We start from the raw sequence: 17,507 nt of genomic DNA on the forward strand, positions 1-17,507 counted from the left end.
GTTTCTGGACATTTGTGCTTTATTTTCTGAATTTGGATAGTTTTGTTTTTTTCTTTGTGGATTGTTTGTTTGTTGCTATATTTTACCTTGGAATCAGTCACAAATTTCTCATTTGTCTTATGAGACGTATTTCTCAAAGAACTTACTGCACAATGAATTAAAACATTTCTTTTTCCTGTTATTGTAACTTTTCTGGCAAAACATTTTGCTTTCTAGGGTTTGAAAAATCATAATTTATTCTTACTGCAGATTTTACCAGATGATCTGGATAAATATCCTTTGTAGTTATACAATCTATTTCTGCTACAAAATACTTTTTTTTCCCCTGAAAATTAACTACCTTGATAGCAAATTCTTCTATTTAGCTTATGGCTAGCCTCACCATGAATGTATGCTCTCACCAGAAAAAAAAAAAGAAAAAAAAAAGAAAGGAAAAAAATCTATGTGAGGTCTTTATTCTTCTCCACTCAAAGTCTAGAATAAGTAAAAATCTACAGTAGAGAGCATACTTAGGCAATTTTAAAAAGCTTTAAGACATTTTTTAATGTTTATTTTTGAGAGAGACAGACTATGAGTGGGGGAGGGGCAGAGAGAGAGGGAGACAGAATCCAAAGCAGGCTCCAGGCTCTGAGCTGTCAGTACAAAGCGCAATGCAGGACTCGAACTCACAAACAGAGATCGTGACCCAAGCCGAAGTTGGACGCTTAACCGAATGAGCCACCCAGGTGCCCCAAAACCTTTAAGACGTTTAAACAGGCAATATATTTAATGCAAATCCATTTGTGAGCTGAGCAACCATCTGTTTATGTGTATTTTGCATAGTCTGTTTAATATACCTGAACGTTTTAGACCTTGTTCAGATTAGTGGGTTACATCAGGGAGAAGAAAGCTGATGAATCTGCTCTTACAACAAGCAAGACTGCCACACCACTATTCCATTATTAAGACAAGCCGCCTAGACAGGCAATGGCTTATACCTGTTAACATTCTGCAAGCCAAAGAAATGCTATTGACCCCTCATTTATTGTTCTTTCTTTTCTGTTTCCATGAAGTTAGTGCATTGTTGGGGGGGGGGGGAGGGGAAGGTATATGGAATATATTCTAGGCTAGAGAACAATGTTGCCTGTGTACCAAATACAAGAGATCTCTGTGAATGGTTGTGACAATAAGAAAATGTATGGCAGGGCCACTGTAGGAAAGTAAAATAGAACCAGTAGACTTTCTATAGTTCTAATGATTTCTGAAAATTACTTGCAACTTTGCCAGATTCAATTAGTCAACACAAATCAATACAAATCTCAAGGTATCAAATTCTATAGAGGCAAAACTTCTGCAACTCACACTCAAAGAACAAGTAAGCCTATCTTTATCAATTACCAAGAATAACCCAATTTGCACAGCTTATAATACCAGCCTGGCTGCTGCTCTTTCCATGGTTACTATTTCCTTTCAAAAGAAAACCTCTGACCACCTGATAACCCTGCTCCACAATGTGAACTTAGTTGAAATCATTTGGAATATAAGCAGGAGTTTTTCAGAGTATTTCTCAGCACAGGCTAAAATACACAGAAAACAATACATATTTTATTACATAGTTCATCAACTTATTTGAACTGGACATCTTCAATTCCCGTAATTGTGTTCACTGATGCATAAAACAAGAGAGGGATTAACAAACTAGTACAGACCAAACAGAAGACAAGCAAAAGAGAGGATTCTTCATGCTTTCTTGTGCATATAGTGATTTACAGTGATATATATTATAGATAATTGTACATCAGTAAAATATTTTATAGAAAATGGAAATATTTCTGTTCACCTGCTCAGTAAGATTTACAAATTCTATTTAAGAAAATAATTTCCATTTACACAGTGTTCTTGACTGTGGATTTAGGATCAGAGTCTTCTTGCACCTTTGTGAAAACAGGGACTACAAATTTATCATCATTTAATTAGTTTGAGTTGCCAAAGAAGATAAACATTTTGCCATGCCTGATTTAGGTAACAGAAGAACCTGAAGCACCGAGAATGCCGTCTCAATAAATTTGAAGGTTTGGCCCGCAAGGGACAAGATCCACCTATTTAATAAGTCTTATGAATATAGAAAAAAAACACTCTTGTGTATACCCAGAGTACTTAGTTTCTGATAACTCTGTCCACTCTACATTCTTCAAGGACATTGGTGCTGAGTATTCCCATGTCCAAACATGCATTGCCTAACGAAAAGGCAGAAAGTATGCTCATCACTGTAGTTATTTATTATGCTTCCATCAGTGAGGGAACGCCCTTGCAGAGTGCTGGGACAGGCCACTCTTGTTGGTTATGCTTGCTATGCAAATTCCTTTAATGGATTTAGGCAGGTCGAATTAGTTTAAGTGCCATTGGCTGCTGATTTATATTCTCAGTTGGTCTACGAGAATAGGGTGCAGCCTTTTATACTTGCCTAATGAAAAACCACATCTCCACAAATTAATGGCTGCCTGTTGCTCATAAAACTACTTGACTGTAAGTTATTTGAGGGCAGATCCTGTGTCTGATTTACTTTTGGATCCTTCATAGTGCCCTTGCACCATAATGCAAGATTGCTCAATAGACGTTCAATTACACAAAGCAAGAGCATCCAAAGGCATTTGTGGGATAATTGATATTTTTCTTTCCCTACACATTCCAAAAAAAACAAGAAATTAAACATGGAAACAACCAGGTTGAATTTCCCCAACACTTATTTCTATGGTGTTTTATTGCATTTACTTTACATTTCACCTAAAGTTTACTATCGTATTTTTAGAGCTTATGCCCTTTAAAAGACTTAATCCAGCCTTGGGTCCCCATAATATACATTTGATACAAATTTGTCAAATAAATAAATAAACCAATGAACAAATAAGAGAAATCAACCTATCAAGGTGTTGTCAACTCCAAACTGATAGTAATACAAAGACACAAGAGGAGGTTTTTCGAAAGAAGCAAATTATTATATTTTAGCTGTGTCTCAGGTTCATCCTTGGGATGTAATATACAGTTATCCAATACATTAGCAGTTCATACTTAATGACTAACAAGTGGCCGTGGAAGACAACCTCCCAATTATTATATATGAGAGGTTTCCTTGTAGAAATCACTTAATACTTTCAAGACCATTTTATTATTTGCAAAGAAATGTAAACCTCACTATCAAAAGAAGAAAACTAAAAATGTATTCATTTCTAAGTGAATTTCCATCACAAGCCTCCACAGCACATATTTCCAATTTATTTAGGAATCCAAAGTACTCTGACAGAAAACCACCTTATCCTTACTGTATGGACAAGGTCTAGATCAATCAGACGATTTTCTTTAACTTCCTCTCATAGTCTATTGATTTTAATCTCTGATCTTTTCCTTCGTCTGTGTTCAGAGCCCTTTTTTTTTTTTTTTGCCTATTCCCTCTTGCTCTCTCCATTACACTTCTACCAACTAATTTCTTTTTGAACCTCTCTCTCAAATCAAAATCTATTTTCTTCACCTTCAAAAATCCATTTCTCCCTCTCCCAGAATATTTCCTTGGACACCACATCTAATTCTATGATACCATTTTTGTTTCCTTTTATAAACAAACCACCCAGGAAAGTGGCCATCTTTACGTTCTCTTCCCCTCCATCTTATTTCCTAATCCTTTCAGTCAGGAGGGACCTGTTCCATCCAGCCGGAAGGATTCTCCTGAAGGTCACAGGCATTCTCAGGATTCACTTTGCTCAAGTCTTTTATGCCACCTGACACTTGTTCACATCCGATCTCTCCTTCATTTCTCTCTTCCTTTGACATCTGTGACACTGCATTATATTTTCTTCCCATTTCTTTGGCTATTTCTCTTCTCTTTTTCTTTGTCACTTGTTTCTGTCACTGTTCCCTATTCCATCAATGTAGGAATTCCCCTAGTTTCACGCTCAGCCACAGGCTGTTTCTTTGTTGTATTTCCTCCTTTGGGTCTTCAAATTTTCCCATGATTTAAACTGCCCTACCCAAGCAGATGTCCTTCAAATCTGTGTATGAGGCCTGAACTACTGTTCATGGTGCTGATACGTATATCAAATTACTAAGCACCTTCATCCGGCCATTTCTCTAGCATCTCAAAATCAATGTATTCTAACCTGATAAATTCTGCAACTGCCTTGCCCCTCATCTCTTGGTTTAAAATGGCCATCATTTGGGCGGGGGGCGGCGCCTGGTGGCTCTGTCAGTTGAGTGTCCGACTTCAGCTCAGGCCATGGTCTTGCAGTTCGTGAGTTCGAGCCCCGTGTCAGGCTCTGTGCTAACAAACAGCTCAGAGCCTGGAGCCTGCTTCAGATTCTGTATCTCTCTCCCCCTCCCCTGCTCATGCTCTGCCTCTCTCTGTCTCTTAAAATAAATAAATGTTAAAAAAAATTTTTTTTTAATGGCCATCATTTGAGCTTCTTCCTTCTCTTGACTCTCAGACCTTGTCAAATTCAACCGTGTGGAATCTTTCTCTTGATCTTTCTGGTCCGTTACCACTGCCACTGCTCCTATTCGGTCGGCTTCAGCTCTTCCTCATCTCTGGCCTGATTTGATGTGGAACACTCCACTGCTTGTGGCCTATAATCCTGTCTCTTGCCACCACCTGTGGTCAGAGTAATCTTTTAAACCCACAATTTTATCATGCCTTTTCCATGATCAAAAAACTTTGATATTTTCCAACTGCAAACAGAGATTTAGTGTTAGAACTGGAAAGGTAACTGTATATAATTTAGTCTACCCCTGTCATTTTAAAAATGAGAAAACTAAGGCTTAGAGAATTTGGGAAGTACATTGAAAGCTTTCTGACTCTACCAAGTGCTCTTTTTATCTCATTATTTTGCCTTTGAACATCCAGTAGTGACTTCGTTTCAGCATTTATTCTAGACACTGAGCAAAAGACAATAAGGCTATGTCAACACAACATATTTTTAAGCAGACTTGGCAGTTTTTTAATTACTGATTCAATTGAGAGGCTGACACTATGGTGAAACCTACTTGGTCTTCTGCCTAAATTGCCTCTCATGGGAAAAAGAATGACCCAGCTCCATAAAGTTGGAAGGTTTGTTAGTCATCTGGCATAGTTCTCCAAAACAAACAGTAGGCTCTGACACTGCAGTGTGGTCAGGGAAGTGCAAGACAGATAACAGATGCCTACACACTTCTGTAGCTATGAAGAAACGGCTTCCAAATAGACAAATAAGGCATCTCCACACCCCCATTCCACACCCACAAATGAGAGAGAAAAGAGTGCCCATGAGTTCACAGGTAGCAAAAAGTAACATCATCTTAATTCTGCACCCGCGAGGGACTCTATACTAACTTTTCAGTTACTTGTCCAAACCATTTGGGCCATCTACTTTTTTCTGCCCAGAATCACTATTATTATTGTTATTATTATACATAAATATTCCTAATCATAAGGCTAATATGAGATTAGATTAAAATCAGAAGGTTTTGACTTCTCAAAGTTGTAACGTCAATTCTTTGCAGTATGTTGTATTTAGTAATTTAGTTGGAACAGGCTATCTTATATTTTATTGTAAAACCCACACCTCAAACACAAATTTACGCTGAATTGTTGTGGAGGGAATTTAGCCATAAATTAATGTCCAAAACTCAATTTCCTCATCTGTAAAATAGAGATAATTATAGTACTGACCACATGTATTTCTGAAGATTGAATGCATGGATTTCTCTAAATATGTTGTCTAGTAATTAGTCACCATTCAGTGAATTGTAACAGTGATAATAATAATCAACATTAAAAATAATACACAATGAATATATCAGTCCTATAAAAAATTATCTCTTTATACTACTCTTATTAACCAAAAAATACATATTTTCCTGAAGTATCATTTATAATAATTTTTAACAACAGGTACTTAGAAAGCAAAATTTTATTTTTATCTACTGATGAGACTGAAACTATAAAAAGTAATTTACTATATTTTAAAATTACTATTATTAGTATATTATAATGCAGCTATAATTTCTTTTATCAATGATACAGATGAAATCTAATCGTGATAATAATTTTCATACTTTGCAATTCTGAAAAAATTGAAATAGAAGTTGAAAATTTCCTATTTAGAGAGAAATAAACACAAGGGTTTACACCAACTTTAATGACTCTAAGTGCAAGTTAAAACTTAATAAATGCAACTGGCCTTCAAATACACTAAGTTTTTAGATAGGTATTTTACTATGTCTTAAGTATATTGACATATTAAACTTAATATATAAGTGTCTGTCTTTTTAGAAGTGTTTTAGGGTTTTAGAGAAAAGTAATTCAAATTATCCTGATCTTTCACTTACAAATCATATGTAACAATTGAGGCCAGAGCCAAAATGAGGCAGAGCTCTGCCTGAGTCGTTGTTTGTTGGACAGGGAAATTGCTTAAATCTGAAGAAGAGACTAATGGAAACTGCTACCCACTAATTTGTCCCCAAATGCCTGCAATTTCTTCTTGCTATGGGAGAATGCATTTATATCACTTCTTCTTCTTTTTTTTTTTTTTTTTTTTTTTTAGTGTTAGCATGAAACATCAAACAGGAACTCATTTTACGGAGGAAAGAAATTCTTTGCTGTTATCGTCGGCCTATTTATTCTCATATCTCAAAGCAAATATACCATCTTAAGACTTTCAAAAACACTTGAGGGGCACCTGGGTGGCTCAGTCGGTTAAGCTTCCTTGGCTCAGGTCATGATCTCACTGTCTGTGAGTTCGAGCCCCACGTTGGGCTCTGGAGCCCGCTTCAGATTCTCTGTCTCTCTCTCTCTGCCCCTCCCCTGCTCATGCTCTCTCTCTCTCTCTCTCTCTCTCTCTGTCTCTCCCAAAAATAAATAAAGATTTTTTAAAAGATAAAAAATAAATAAAAATAAAAACACTCGAAAATCTCCCATTTAGGATTAGAATGTGAAGGAGCAAATATTCTGAAACTTATCAGATACTTCCTGTTTCATATCCTTTCTTCACTCCAAAACATTTTTTTTTTCTATTCCATCTATGACTAGTCAGATCCTGAAACTATCATCAAAAGTTTAAGTATCATACCTTACTGTTGAATATCACTGAACAGCATTAGAGTATCTCTAGCTTTTCAGGCACAAGATTTACTAAGAAAGCCTAAATTTCCAACGCTCACTCCTCCTGGGTTCAATGTCCTAGCTCATATGATAATGAGTATCTGCGTAGGTGAAGAATGAAAAAGAGGTTAAAAAATAAAAGAAATTAAAAAGAAGGAAAGCATAACCGAAAAGTAAAAACAAAATGAAAAGGAGTCCACAGTATCATCATGAGACCTGAGAGTTAAGAAAGATCCATCTGCTGTCCAGAATGATAAAATAATTCTAATGACTCACAAGACTTGTTTGATTTTTTTTTTTAATTTTTTTTTCAACGTTTATTTATTTTTGGGACAGAGAGAGACAGAGCATGAACGGGGGAGGGGCAGAGAGAGAGGGAGACACAGAATCGGAAACAGGCTCCAGGCTCTGAGCCATCAGCCCAGAGCCCGACGCGGGGCTCGAACTCCCGGACCGCGAGATCGTGACCTGGCTGAAGTCGGACGCTTAACCGACTGCGCCACCCAGGCGCCCCTTGTTTGATTTTTTTAAGTGATTGGATAATATGAATTATAAAGCACTTAATTAAAAATTAACTGTTGTGATTATATTGTTTTCTTATAGGTGGTGGTGGAAGTTAACAGTGAATTTCGAATCCAGGTAATATACAGCAAATCTATTTTTTTTCCAAATTAAAAATTGAGAAAATGGTTTGGGAGTCACAACATATTTTCCAAAGAAAATTCACCCGTATAAATAAAATGAATGTTATGCTAAAATTAACAGAGTATCAAAAAATTTTCCCAGTTAAACATCCTCTCTGACATTACAATACCCTCTCCTCCAAAACCTTCAGTGGAATGAGAATTCTGAATAAAAGTTAATAGATACTACTACTTTATCCTGCCCATTCAAGGTAAGAGATTACAACACCAAAAATGGCACCATCAAGTGGCATTCAATCAGGAGGCAAAAACGTGAATGGATCAAGTTCGCTGCAGCCTGTCGTGAAGGTGAAGACAATTCAAAGAGGAACCCAATTGCCAAAGTAAGTATCCACCCCAAAGCATAGAATCGAAAGTCAGAATGGATGGGGTGGTTAAAGCTCAAAAGAAAATGCCTTTTAAATATTTTATGAATATAAATCACCAAGAAGTTATAACACAAAACAGAATTATAGTCACTTAGATTATGAAAACTGAACCACTAAAAGGATAAATTAAGAAATTTAGGCACATGGGTAAACAAACATTGACTAACCTCATTGGTAAAATAAATACAAGTGACCATATGTTATCCCAAATTCTAGGTAGAAAAATATAGTGATTTAAATTTTTTTTAACATTTTTTATTTATTTTTGAGAGGCAGAGAGAGGCAGAGCATGAGCAGGGGTGGGGCAGAGAGAGAGGGAGACAGAATCGGAAGCAGGCTCCAGGCTCTGAGTTGTCAGCACAGAGCCCCAAGCAGGGTTTAAACCCATGAACCATGAGATCATGACTTGAGCCAAAATCAGTCACTTAACTGACTGAGCCACAATGCGCCCCCAAAAATACAGTGATTTAAATAATGAATTTAACACTCAGCATACTCAGAGGGACTATTTCAATGTGTATTCTTTCTGCCTTGATTGATTAGAATTGAATACCTACTTTTGGCTTTTTAAGTAAGAATTCACAATGCACTCTCTTTCATATTCTCTTGTATATCTTCCTTTGTACAAAGACACGCACACACACACACACACTCATAAATACATCCCCACACACAGATTCACAGACAAAAATATATATACATACATAAACACATATACAAATATACACACATTCAGATAGATATACAGACTCCCCAGTTAGAGTTGCATAGAGTCCTATAATATTTTATTTCAAAGAAAGAATCCCAGTTTCTACAAGTCATTTATTTGGGATGATCTCCTTACTTTTCTGATATCACATCCTCCCCATTTTCAGAATTAAGAACTTCTACAAAGCGTCAGGTAACTCTTGTTACCTACATAAATTTACTTCAAATTCTCTTCTGAAACTTTACATTTAAAAAACATTTTGAATCAGGAGACCAAAGTTATATGATGACAGCATTGCTAAACTCCTTGAGAGGGCAAGGAGTTCCCTACTCTAGAGCCAGTGCTAGCACAGAACCTGAAAATAACACAGACAATTGTAAATGTTGAATGAATGAATGAATGAATGAATGAATGGTGGCTGCATAGTCCTGCATTTATTAAGGTGATATTTTATTATTTTCTTATTTGGTAGAAATGGAATTGAATTTCTTTTATTACACTGCCAGTTATTATGGAAAATACTATAGCTATAACTAGAAAAATATCTATTTCCAGCATTTCCCAAAAGAAAACAGGTACTCACATTCAATAGTTCTTGGGAAAGATGGCTGTTGTTTATCAAACATAACACTTTTCTATTTGCTCTCTGTAATATTTTCACCTGTGCTCTCTCTGCAGATTCACTCAGATTGTGCTGCAAACCAGCAAGTTACATACCGCATCTCTGGAGTAGGAATTGATCAGCCACCTTATGGAATCTTCATTATTAATCAAAAAACTGGTGAAATTAATATAACATCCATAGTTGATCGAGAGGTCACCCCTTTTTTCATTGTAAGTGGGCTCCATGTAATACATATGTTCAGGCTCAAATTATTTTTGGAATACCTTAAGCTCAGATCATTTGATTTGATTTCAGGAATCCCAATATGAGACATTTTTGATTGTCTCAATTCATGAGCATCTCATGACCCAACGGAACCAAAGTAAGATTAGGAGAAACGCCTTTATAAAATGCCTTACCAAAAATGTTAGCTTCTGGTCTGTCTCCAGTGGCAAGCTAGAATATTTGTTTGGGAGGGCAAGTACCTAACTCTTACTCCTTTTTTAAAAATATTTTTAAAATATTTTTATTTATTCTTGAGAGAGAGCAAGACAGAATGAGAGCAGGGGAGGGACAGAGAGAGAGGGAGACACAGAATCCAAAGCAGGCTCCAGGCTCTGGGCTGTCAGCACAGAGCCCGACGCGGGATTGAACTCACAAACCATGAGATCATGACCTGAGCCTGAGTCAGACGCTTAACTGACCGAGCCACCCAGGTGCCCCCTTATTTCTTTTTCTTTAATTCAGTTGAGAATAATTGCTTCTCTTTAACTCCGATCCTGAGAGATTATTTTTGAGTTACTAAGGGAGCCTTTTCTGAATAAACATACTTTATTATAAATTCACATTGCTCAGTCTCACCTGAGCTCAGAACGTGCTTTGGAAATACTCTAATCCATCCTTAACTGAATCACACTTCCATTCTTGAGAGTGGCTGAGACAAAAGTCCAAACCCTCAGCCTCATTTGCACTTTAAGCAGCTGACCTGATGACCAACTTCTCTAAAAAGTGTGAAGCCTTCGGTCAAACATTCCCACAATTAATTCTCTCTCCCCCAGCTCAGAAATGTTCGGCATTAAATCCAAAAATAAAATTAATTTTCTGCTTTTTCCCCAGAGTTTAGCCCCAAGATATCCATTGTTCCATAATTATCTGTTTCTTCAAGAACCTTATTCTATCAACTTTGTTTTCATCTCTCTTCTGCTTTCTCCATTGGCTGCTTCCATGTCCATTTATCATCATGATCAACACTTGTTAATACTTAAAATAAAAAGGAAATAAAGAAAACCTTCCTTGATCTTGTAAGCTCGCTCGGTTAAAGGCCCTTCAATCCAGGGGTGCCTGGGGTCCAACTTCATTTCTGCTCAGGTCATGATTTCACGGCTTGTGAGATCGAGACCCACAAGGGGCTCTGTGCTGTCAGTGCTGAGACTGCTTGGGATTCTCTCTCTCCCTCTGTCTGCCCCTCCCCCACTCATGCTCCCTTGCACTCTGTCTCTCTCTCAAATAAATAAATAAACATTAAAAAATCCCCACCAACCCACATGCCCAAACACCTTCAAACAGTAATGGATGTTTGTGCTTTCAGTCACGCTGCCTGTTTGTACTCCTTGAGCTATTTCAATTCCCTAGCCTTCTATTCCAAATCTATACTGTGCCTTACCTCTGACAATGTTTACTCACAAAACCTCTGAGTCACCATGCCAACCTATTAGCTTTTCTTGAAGCACAATGCATTTTTATATGATATACCACATGGGTAAAATAGCATCCATTATACTTATGTACACATCATATATGAATAATAACAATAACAGCAGCAACAATAATAATACAGACACCCACATAGTCACCACTTAAGCTTACCGAATACTCCCTTTCTTTGATGCCTCCTTTACCCCATCCTCAAAGCCAATAGCCCTGACTCCTAATTTCAAATAATGCATTTTCATTACTCTGCTTCTTTCCTCACATAAAACCCTTTGCCTGGAGCATCTTGCCAATTCCCAGTTCCACTTGCTGAAATTCTCCTTCAAGATCTCTCTCAATAATTACATCCCCTATAATGTTACAGTATGCTAAGCCTTCTTCTAAATAACTTATCACGTTACCTTTTCTCAAATGGTATTTTGAGTTTGTGTTTGCCTCCCCTTATTGATTCTAAGTACTGCTTGCATCTACCTTCCGTAGCAAATAATAGGTCTTATTTTTTTTTTTTTTTTTGGTTACCCACAACACCTAGCATAGTGTCCAAACAAAATAAAAACTTAATAAGTATCTGTTGCGCCAAATAATTATTCTTATCTTCTCCCCTAGATCTATTGCCGGGCTCTGAATTCCCTGGGTCAAGATTTAGAGAGGCCTCTCGAGCTCCGAGTCAGGGTTTTGGATATAAATGACAACCCTCCAGTATTTTCTATGTCTACTTTTCTGGGACAAATAGAAGAAAATTCTAATGCAAGTAAGTAATTCATTTTATGAAGTAAACAAGAATATACTGACTTCCAGATCACTCTTCACAGCCAAGCAACGAGAGGCCAAACTATGTGAAGGTACTACGTCATCATGAATGTAAAAGATTAAGTATAGAAAAGCAACCAGAACAGAAAAGCACGAGAAGTCTCCATAATGGCTTCCCTTTAACTATGGAAGTAGCTCCAATCTGGCACACACAAGGAACAACTCCAAAGAAATGAGAAGGGTCTTCTCATGTAACTCACGCACCAGCTCAGTTGTAGACCCCTCGGGAGAAATCCCAAAAATACTTTGTACGGTGGTGGCAAGGGCACTGGGAGAATTTAGCCTCCCAGCCCAGCTGTTCTGAAGGGCAAATCTCATCCACTTCTGTTCATGCTGCCTTTTTTTTTTTTTTTTTTTTTTTTGTTAACCTACTTTCAAGTCGTTAGTAGAAATCACTTCCAGGCCATCTATTTTGTGACCACAATCTTCAAGAGTTTTTGTTGACAGTAAATAAACACAAAGCAAAACTTGTTTTCCCTTTTTATATATGATGTCATAAATATAGGTTTTCCTTGCTTTTTACTCATTACTTATTTTATGTATTTGGAATGTACTATAACCTTAACTTTGTTTGGCCCCCCCATGCATAGTGAAAGCTGATGGTCCCAAGTGGTGTTAGTTAAGGGGCACCAGAAAACCTACAAACTTGGTAGAGCATTTATTTGTAAGAGTTTTGACTATCTGAAGGTATAATGTCCTCCTCATGGATTACTGTAAATGGCAACATTTTAACTGCCAAATATTGAGTCACTTGGGAAAATTAACTGTCTAGCACACCAGGGAAGATTGCCCTAAATATATTTAAAACAGCAGTGATGATTTCTCATTTAAATTCAAAACTTCATCTCACCATAGTTACTTTTGACCTTTGAGTGGTATAATTTACTATAAATTCCAAAAATCCTTACAGTGTACTTTTATTTATTAAAATACTAAACGTATACTTTGAATAGGTATCCCTTGTAAAATATCACTCTAAAAATGTTTGTTGTAAAAATTCACACAATATAGAAAAGAAAAATGGAATAGAAATCCACTGTTTGTTTTCCTTAGTACCATACTTGAGAGGCAAGTGCGTGTGTGTGCACACAGTGAGAAGGGAGCTATCTCTTGCATTTGTGTTTACAGACAAGGCACTTGTGCTAAAAAAGACTGAGTGTAAAGAAGAATTCTAGCTCATGAACACTGGCAGCTTTTCCTTCTCTAGTGTCCTTCATCAAAACTGTTTATAAGATTCACGGAAAAGATAAGGGATAAGACAAAGTATGTAGTTAAGCATCTCTTTAAACCTATTTGTTACCTACCGCTTCACTAAGGACCATGCAAAACAGAACTCGGCCAATGGGAACTTCCTATAATTTTTTCTCATTAAACTGTTTAATTCTCTCATGAGCTCAATGAACACAGTACTATTATCTTCCCCATTTGTAGGGGTGGACACTGAAGCCAAGATTATATAGCTAGTAAGTTCTATAGTTGGGAAAAAGTTGGTCTGGCCTTGATATCATTTGTTTCACCACAGTAGGCTTTAAAAAAAGGATAATACTAGAACATGAAAAGGAAACACAGAATAAAACATATCTTTGTTTTCTAACTGTCAGAAATGTGTAAGTTCCTGGGAAAATGTGATCTTTTTGTACAGGCAAAAGTTTAGAAAGGAGCTAAGCTGTTGAAGTAGACAGGGAAAATGGTAGAGCATACCTTATATGGACCAACCAACTTTACCACTCGTTAAAAAAGCAATATACTGTATTATAACAAAAATGCAAACTGTCCATTTCCAACAAATTTTTCTTGATTTCTAGATACACTGGTGATGAGACTCAATGCTACTGATGCAGATGAACCAAATAATTTGAACTCAAAAATAGCCTTCAAGATCATAAGACAGGAACCTTCTGATTCACCAATGTTTATTATCAATAGAAACACTGGAGAAATTCGAACAATGAATAATTTTCTAGACAGAGAGGTAATATTCTTTTTCTTTGATTGGTTTGTTAGTTTCCAAGAAAGTGACTCTAAAAGCAAGAGTATCTAAGAAAGAAAAAGAAAGCATTGTGTTTAAATTTTCACATAATGGTAATGGTATAACAAATATCTTCAAAATGAAAAAATGAGAATTCCACAAATACATTTTAAACTGTCACTTTTCATTCAATCCTACCTAAGAATTACCTCAATTTAAGACAACTAGATTCTGAAAGTACATGAGAATATCCATAAGGCAGAGGCAAAGGCTCTATTTTTTTCTATTTTTTAACGTTTATTTATTTTTGAGGGACAGAGCATGAGTGGGGGAGGGGCAGAGAGAGAGGGAGACACAGAATCCAAAGCAGGCTCCAGGCTCTGAGCTGTCAGCACGAAGCCTGACACGGGGCTTGAACTCACAAACTGCGAAATCATGACCTGAGCCAAACTCGGATGCTTAATTGACTGAGTCATCCAGGCACCCCTAAAAGCTCTATTTTTTTAATGTGTTCTTTAATGAAATAGATTTAAGAAACAATTGCTATTACATCCCCCATCTTGGCGAGTCACAGTGCATGAACATGGTAGAAGCCCTAAGAATTCCTACAAGCTAAGAAACTTGTTTATCTTTCTTTTAGCCCAGAATATCCTAAGCTCATCTGACAACATAACTCTTCTTTTTCCTTCCTATCTCACCTACTGACAGACCACTGATTACTTTGGGAAATGAATCACAGAATCAGTATGATGGAAAGGAATTGAGTAACATCCTGACCAACCTTCTCATTTACCAATAAGAAAATAATTAGTGATTGTTAGCAAGTTAGAATCAAGTTAGAATTTATTAATGTCATGTGGTCTGATTATTTAATATAAAAGTATCAACATTTTCATCTTTTAAAAAATATTGATAGGATTTACCAGGTGTGTATGTATTTGGGGGATATAAATGAAGAAGTTTTATTTTTGAATGGATAGTTAATTAAATTTTAGTTTAATTATTATAGTTATTTTGAAATGATGATTCCCCTATTAATGACTCCTACATTTAGGATAAATGAGATTATTTTCACACTGTTTAATGATCCCAAAACTATCAGTTCCTAAGTCACCTGTATCTCCTTTTTCACTTGTTTGAAAACAACCATCAGAAGAAATTAACTATTAACATTTTCTCTCTTAAACTTCCTTAAAGAGCCCAATGGAATTCCTTTAATGTCACAAGACTTTTAGTGGTGAAGAGCCCTAAATATTAAAGGAACTTTAACACTTGTTAAAAAAGCAATATACTCTGGCAGGCCACCAGAGCAGATATTTTTAATGTAGAGACCACGGAGAGCCCTCATGATGTCGCTAACTATGAATCCTATAAAACGATATCCACAATTTTGAATGAGGATGTGTGTATGCATGTGTCTGGAAAAGGCTTCATGGTTTTTTCTAGCTTGTAAAAATTTAAGCACCATTGAGTAGAATCAAGAAGACGGATCATCAATAACGCCACTGCTTCCACCTACCACTCCCACCTCCCAGAAATGCAAATCATTTCTTATGTCTTTATTCTTCTTGCACATTCCATGGCTGATTATTTACGGTTTGGAATTTTCATGCCATTAATTCTTGGTAAACCTTAATCTCTCTCCTCCTGACCATTTTGGTCATTTTATAAACTTTTGGTCACTTTATAAACTTTTTCAACCCTGGACATATAATAAGGAATGAGGCCTTTAAAAGCGTTGTTTCTTTTAAATGACGCTGGATAAGCATTGCTGGAAATAGAAGTACCAACTGCTTGGGGCGCCTGGGTGGCTCAGTTGGTTGAGTGTCTGACTTCGGCTCAGGTCATGATCTCACAGTCCCTGAGTTCGAGCCCCGCGTCGGGCTCTGTGCTGACAGCTCTGAGCCTGGAGCCTGCTTCGGATTCTGTGTCTCCCTCTTTCTCTGCCCCTCCCCTGCTCATGCCCTGTCTCTCTCTGTCTCAAAAATAAGAAAGAAAGACAGAAAGACAGAAAGAGAGAAGTACCAACTGCTATATTGATTCATTGAGATCTGCAGATTTTCAATATTCTCTATTACCCTGTTTTAATCATAGATTTATGTTGAACTAACATTCTAAAAGAACTTTGCATGAGGCAGAATCAGGACTGTCTAGATCAACTGTGATATGTTTTGTAATGTGTTTTGATATGTGTGCTTTTAGCAATACAGCCAGTATTCCCTTGCTGTGAGAGGCTCAGACCGAGACGGTGGGGCAGATGGCATGTCAGCAGAGTGTGAATGCAACATTAAAATCCTTGACGTTAATGATAACATCCCGTACATGGAACAGTCTTCAGTAAGTGTTTGTCCTTGGAATTAATAACTTTAACTCTAAAATTTGTTCAAATAATTCTATTCATAGGGACACGTGATAGTTTTAGTCACATAAAACCCAAATGTAAACAAACACGTACATTGTCTTGTGTTTGTGTACATAATACCTGGGCAAAATATATGTACTTGGACCACGAAGCATGAGACTATAAACACAGATCTCTTTTCTAAATAACGAATGACCATAAACATTCTCTGAAAATCTGGTATAGTTCTTCTCTCACTCACACAGTTGGTGTTAAAATTTTTTTCCTTCTTCTTTCAGTATTCTGTTAGTATTGAAGAAAATGCTCTACATTCAAATTTGGCCCAGATTAGAGTAATTGACTTGGACGAAGAGTACTCAGCTAACTGGATAGCAGTCATTTTCTTTATCTCTGGAAATGAAGGAGGTTGGTTTGACATAGAAATGAATGAAAGAACAAATGTGGGAATTTTAAAGGTTGTTAAGGTATGGTATAATTACCCTAAATAATTTAGTTTTTAAGTCTTTTTCAAAATGTTAATCTTAAAATGTTAACATCTCACAAAATTGAGTAAAAGAATAAAATACAGTGTTTTAAAATGATACATGACATAGAGCTTTTTTACCATTTTTCCGCTTATATCACTTTACGAAGCCAGGCATTAAACTTAAACTTGACAGTCTCTTCTATTAATACACTATGCCTTCACAGATCATACAAATTAAGAGAATTCTAAAAATGAATCTTATTTTATACTCACAACAAAGTATGAGTAACCCTTAAGGTTCAGTTTCAGACGTTTGAAGAATATTTTTAAGCAGATTGAACATGGCCTTATAAAAATGTGTCTGTGTCAATAATGTACATTAATTAATATGCACTAAGAATATTTATCATGTAATTAAAAGTTTAGTTCTCCAGTGTGTTTTTATAAAATTAAAATTAAATTACTGTCATTATAGAATTATCACAGTCCCATCTCCCTGTGGCTGCTGACCAAGGCTTATTATGAACACAAATATACTAGAGATTTGGTCCAAGCAACAAAGATTTGGTCCAAGTCAACAGAATTCTCCTATGTCCCCCCTACATTGATGACCCACCACATGTGGAAATTTAATAGAATTTCCTCTAAGATGTGAGAAAAAGAGAATGTGACTCCTGGGGAGCTGATAGTGAAGGTTTCA

The 17,507-nt window shown here is 36.5% G+C and overlaps 2 protein-coding genes across 3 annotated transcripts in view; one reads left to right on the forward strand and one right to left on the reverse strand.

Annotated features, from left to right (window-relative positions):
• The window catches only part of DSC1 (desmocollin 1), a 349,862-nt gene that overhangs the window by 179,853 nt on the left and 152,502 nt on the right, over positions 1 to 17,507 (reverse strand). The gene's annotated exons all lie outside the window — the stretch shown is intronic.
• The window catches only part of DSG1 (desmoglein 1), a 39,823-nt gene that overhangs the window by 2,796 nt on the left and 19,520 nt on the right, over positions 1 to 17,507 (forward strand). The window contains exons 3-9 of the mRNA XM_043558527.1: positions 7,709 to 7,744; positions 8,001 to 8,132; positions 9,565 to 9,720; positions 11,807 to 11,951; positions 13,816 to 13,982; positions 16,182 to 16,316; positions 16,620 to 16,805. Of these exons, the coding sequence (XP_043414462.1) occupies positions 7,709 to 7,744; positions 8,001 to 8,132; positions 9,565 to 9,720; positions 11,807 to 11,951; positions 13,816 to 13,982; positions 16,182 to 16,316; positions 16,620 to 16,805 (957 nt within the window). The remainder of the gene's footprint in view (positions 1 to 7,708; positions 7,745 to 8,000; positions 8,133 to 9,564; positions 9,721 to 11,806; positions 11,952 to 13,815; positions 13,983 to 16,181; positions 16,317 to 16,619; positions 16,806 to 17,507) is intronic.

The sequence above is a fragment of the Prionailurus bengalensis genome, chromosome D3 (genome assembly GCF_016509475.1).
Source record: "Prionailurus bengalensis isolate Pbe53 chromosome D3, Fcat_Pben_1.1_paternal_pri, whole genome shotgun sequence".
Lineage (NCBI taxonomy): Eukaryota > Metazoa > Chordata > Mammalia > Carnivora > Felidae > Prionailurus > Prionailurus bengalensis.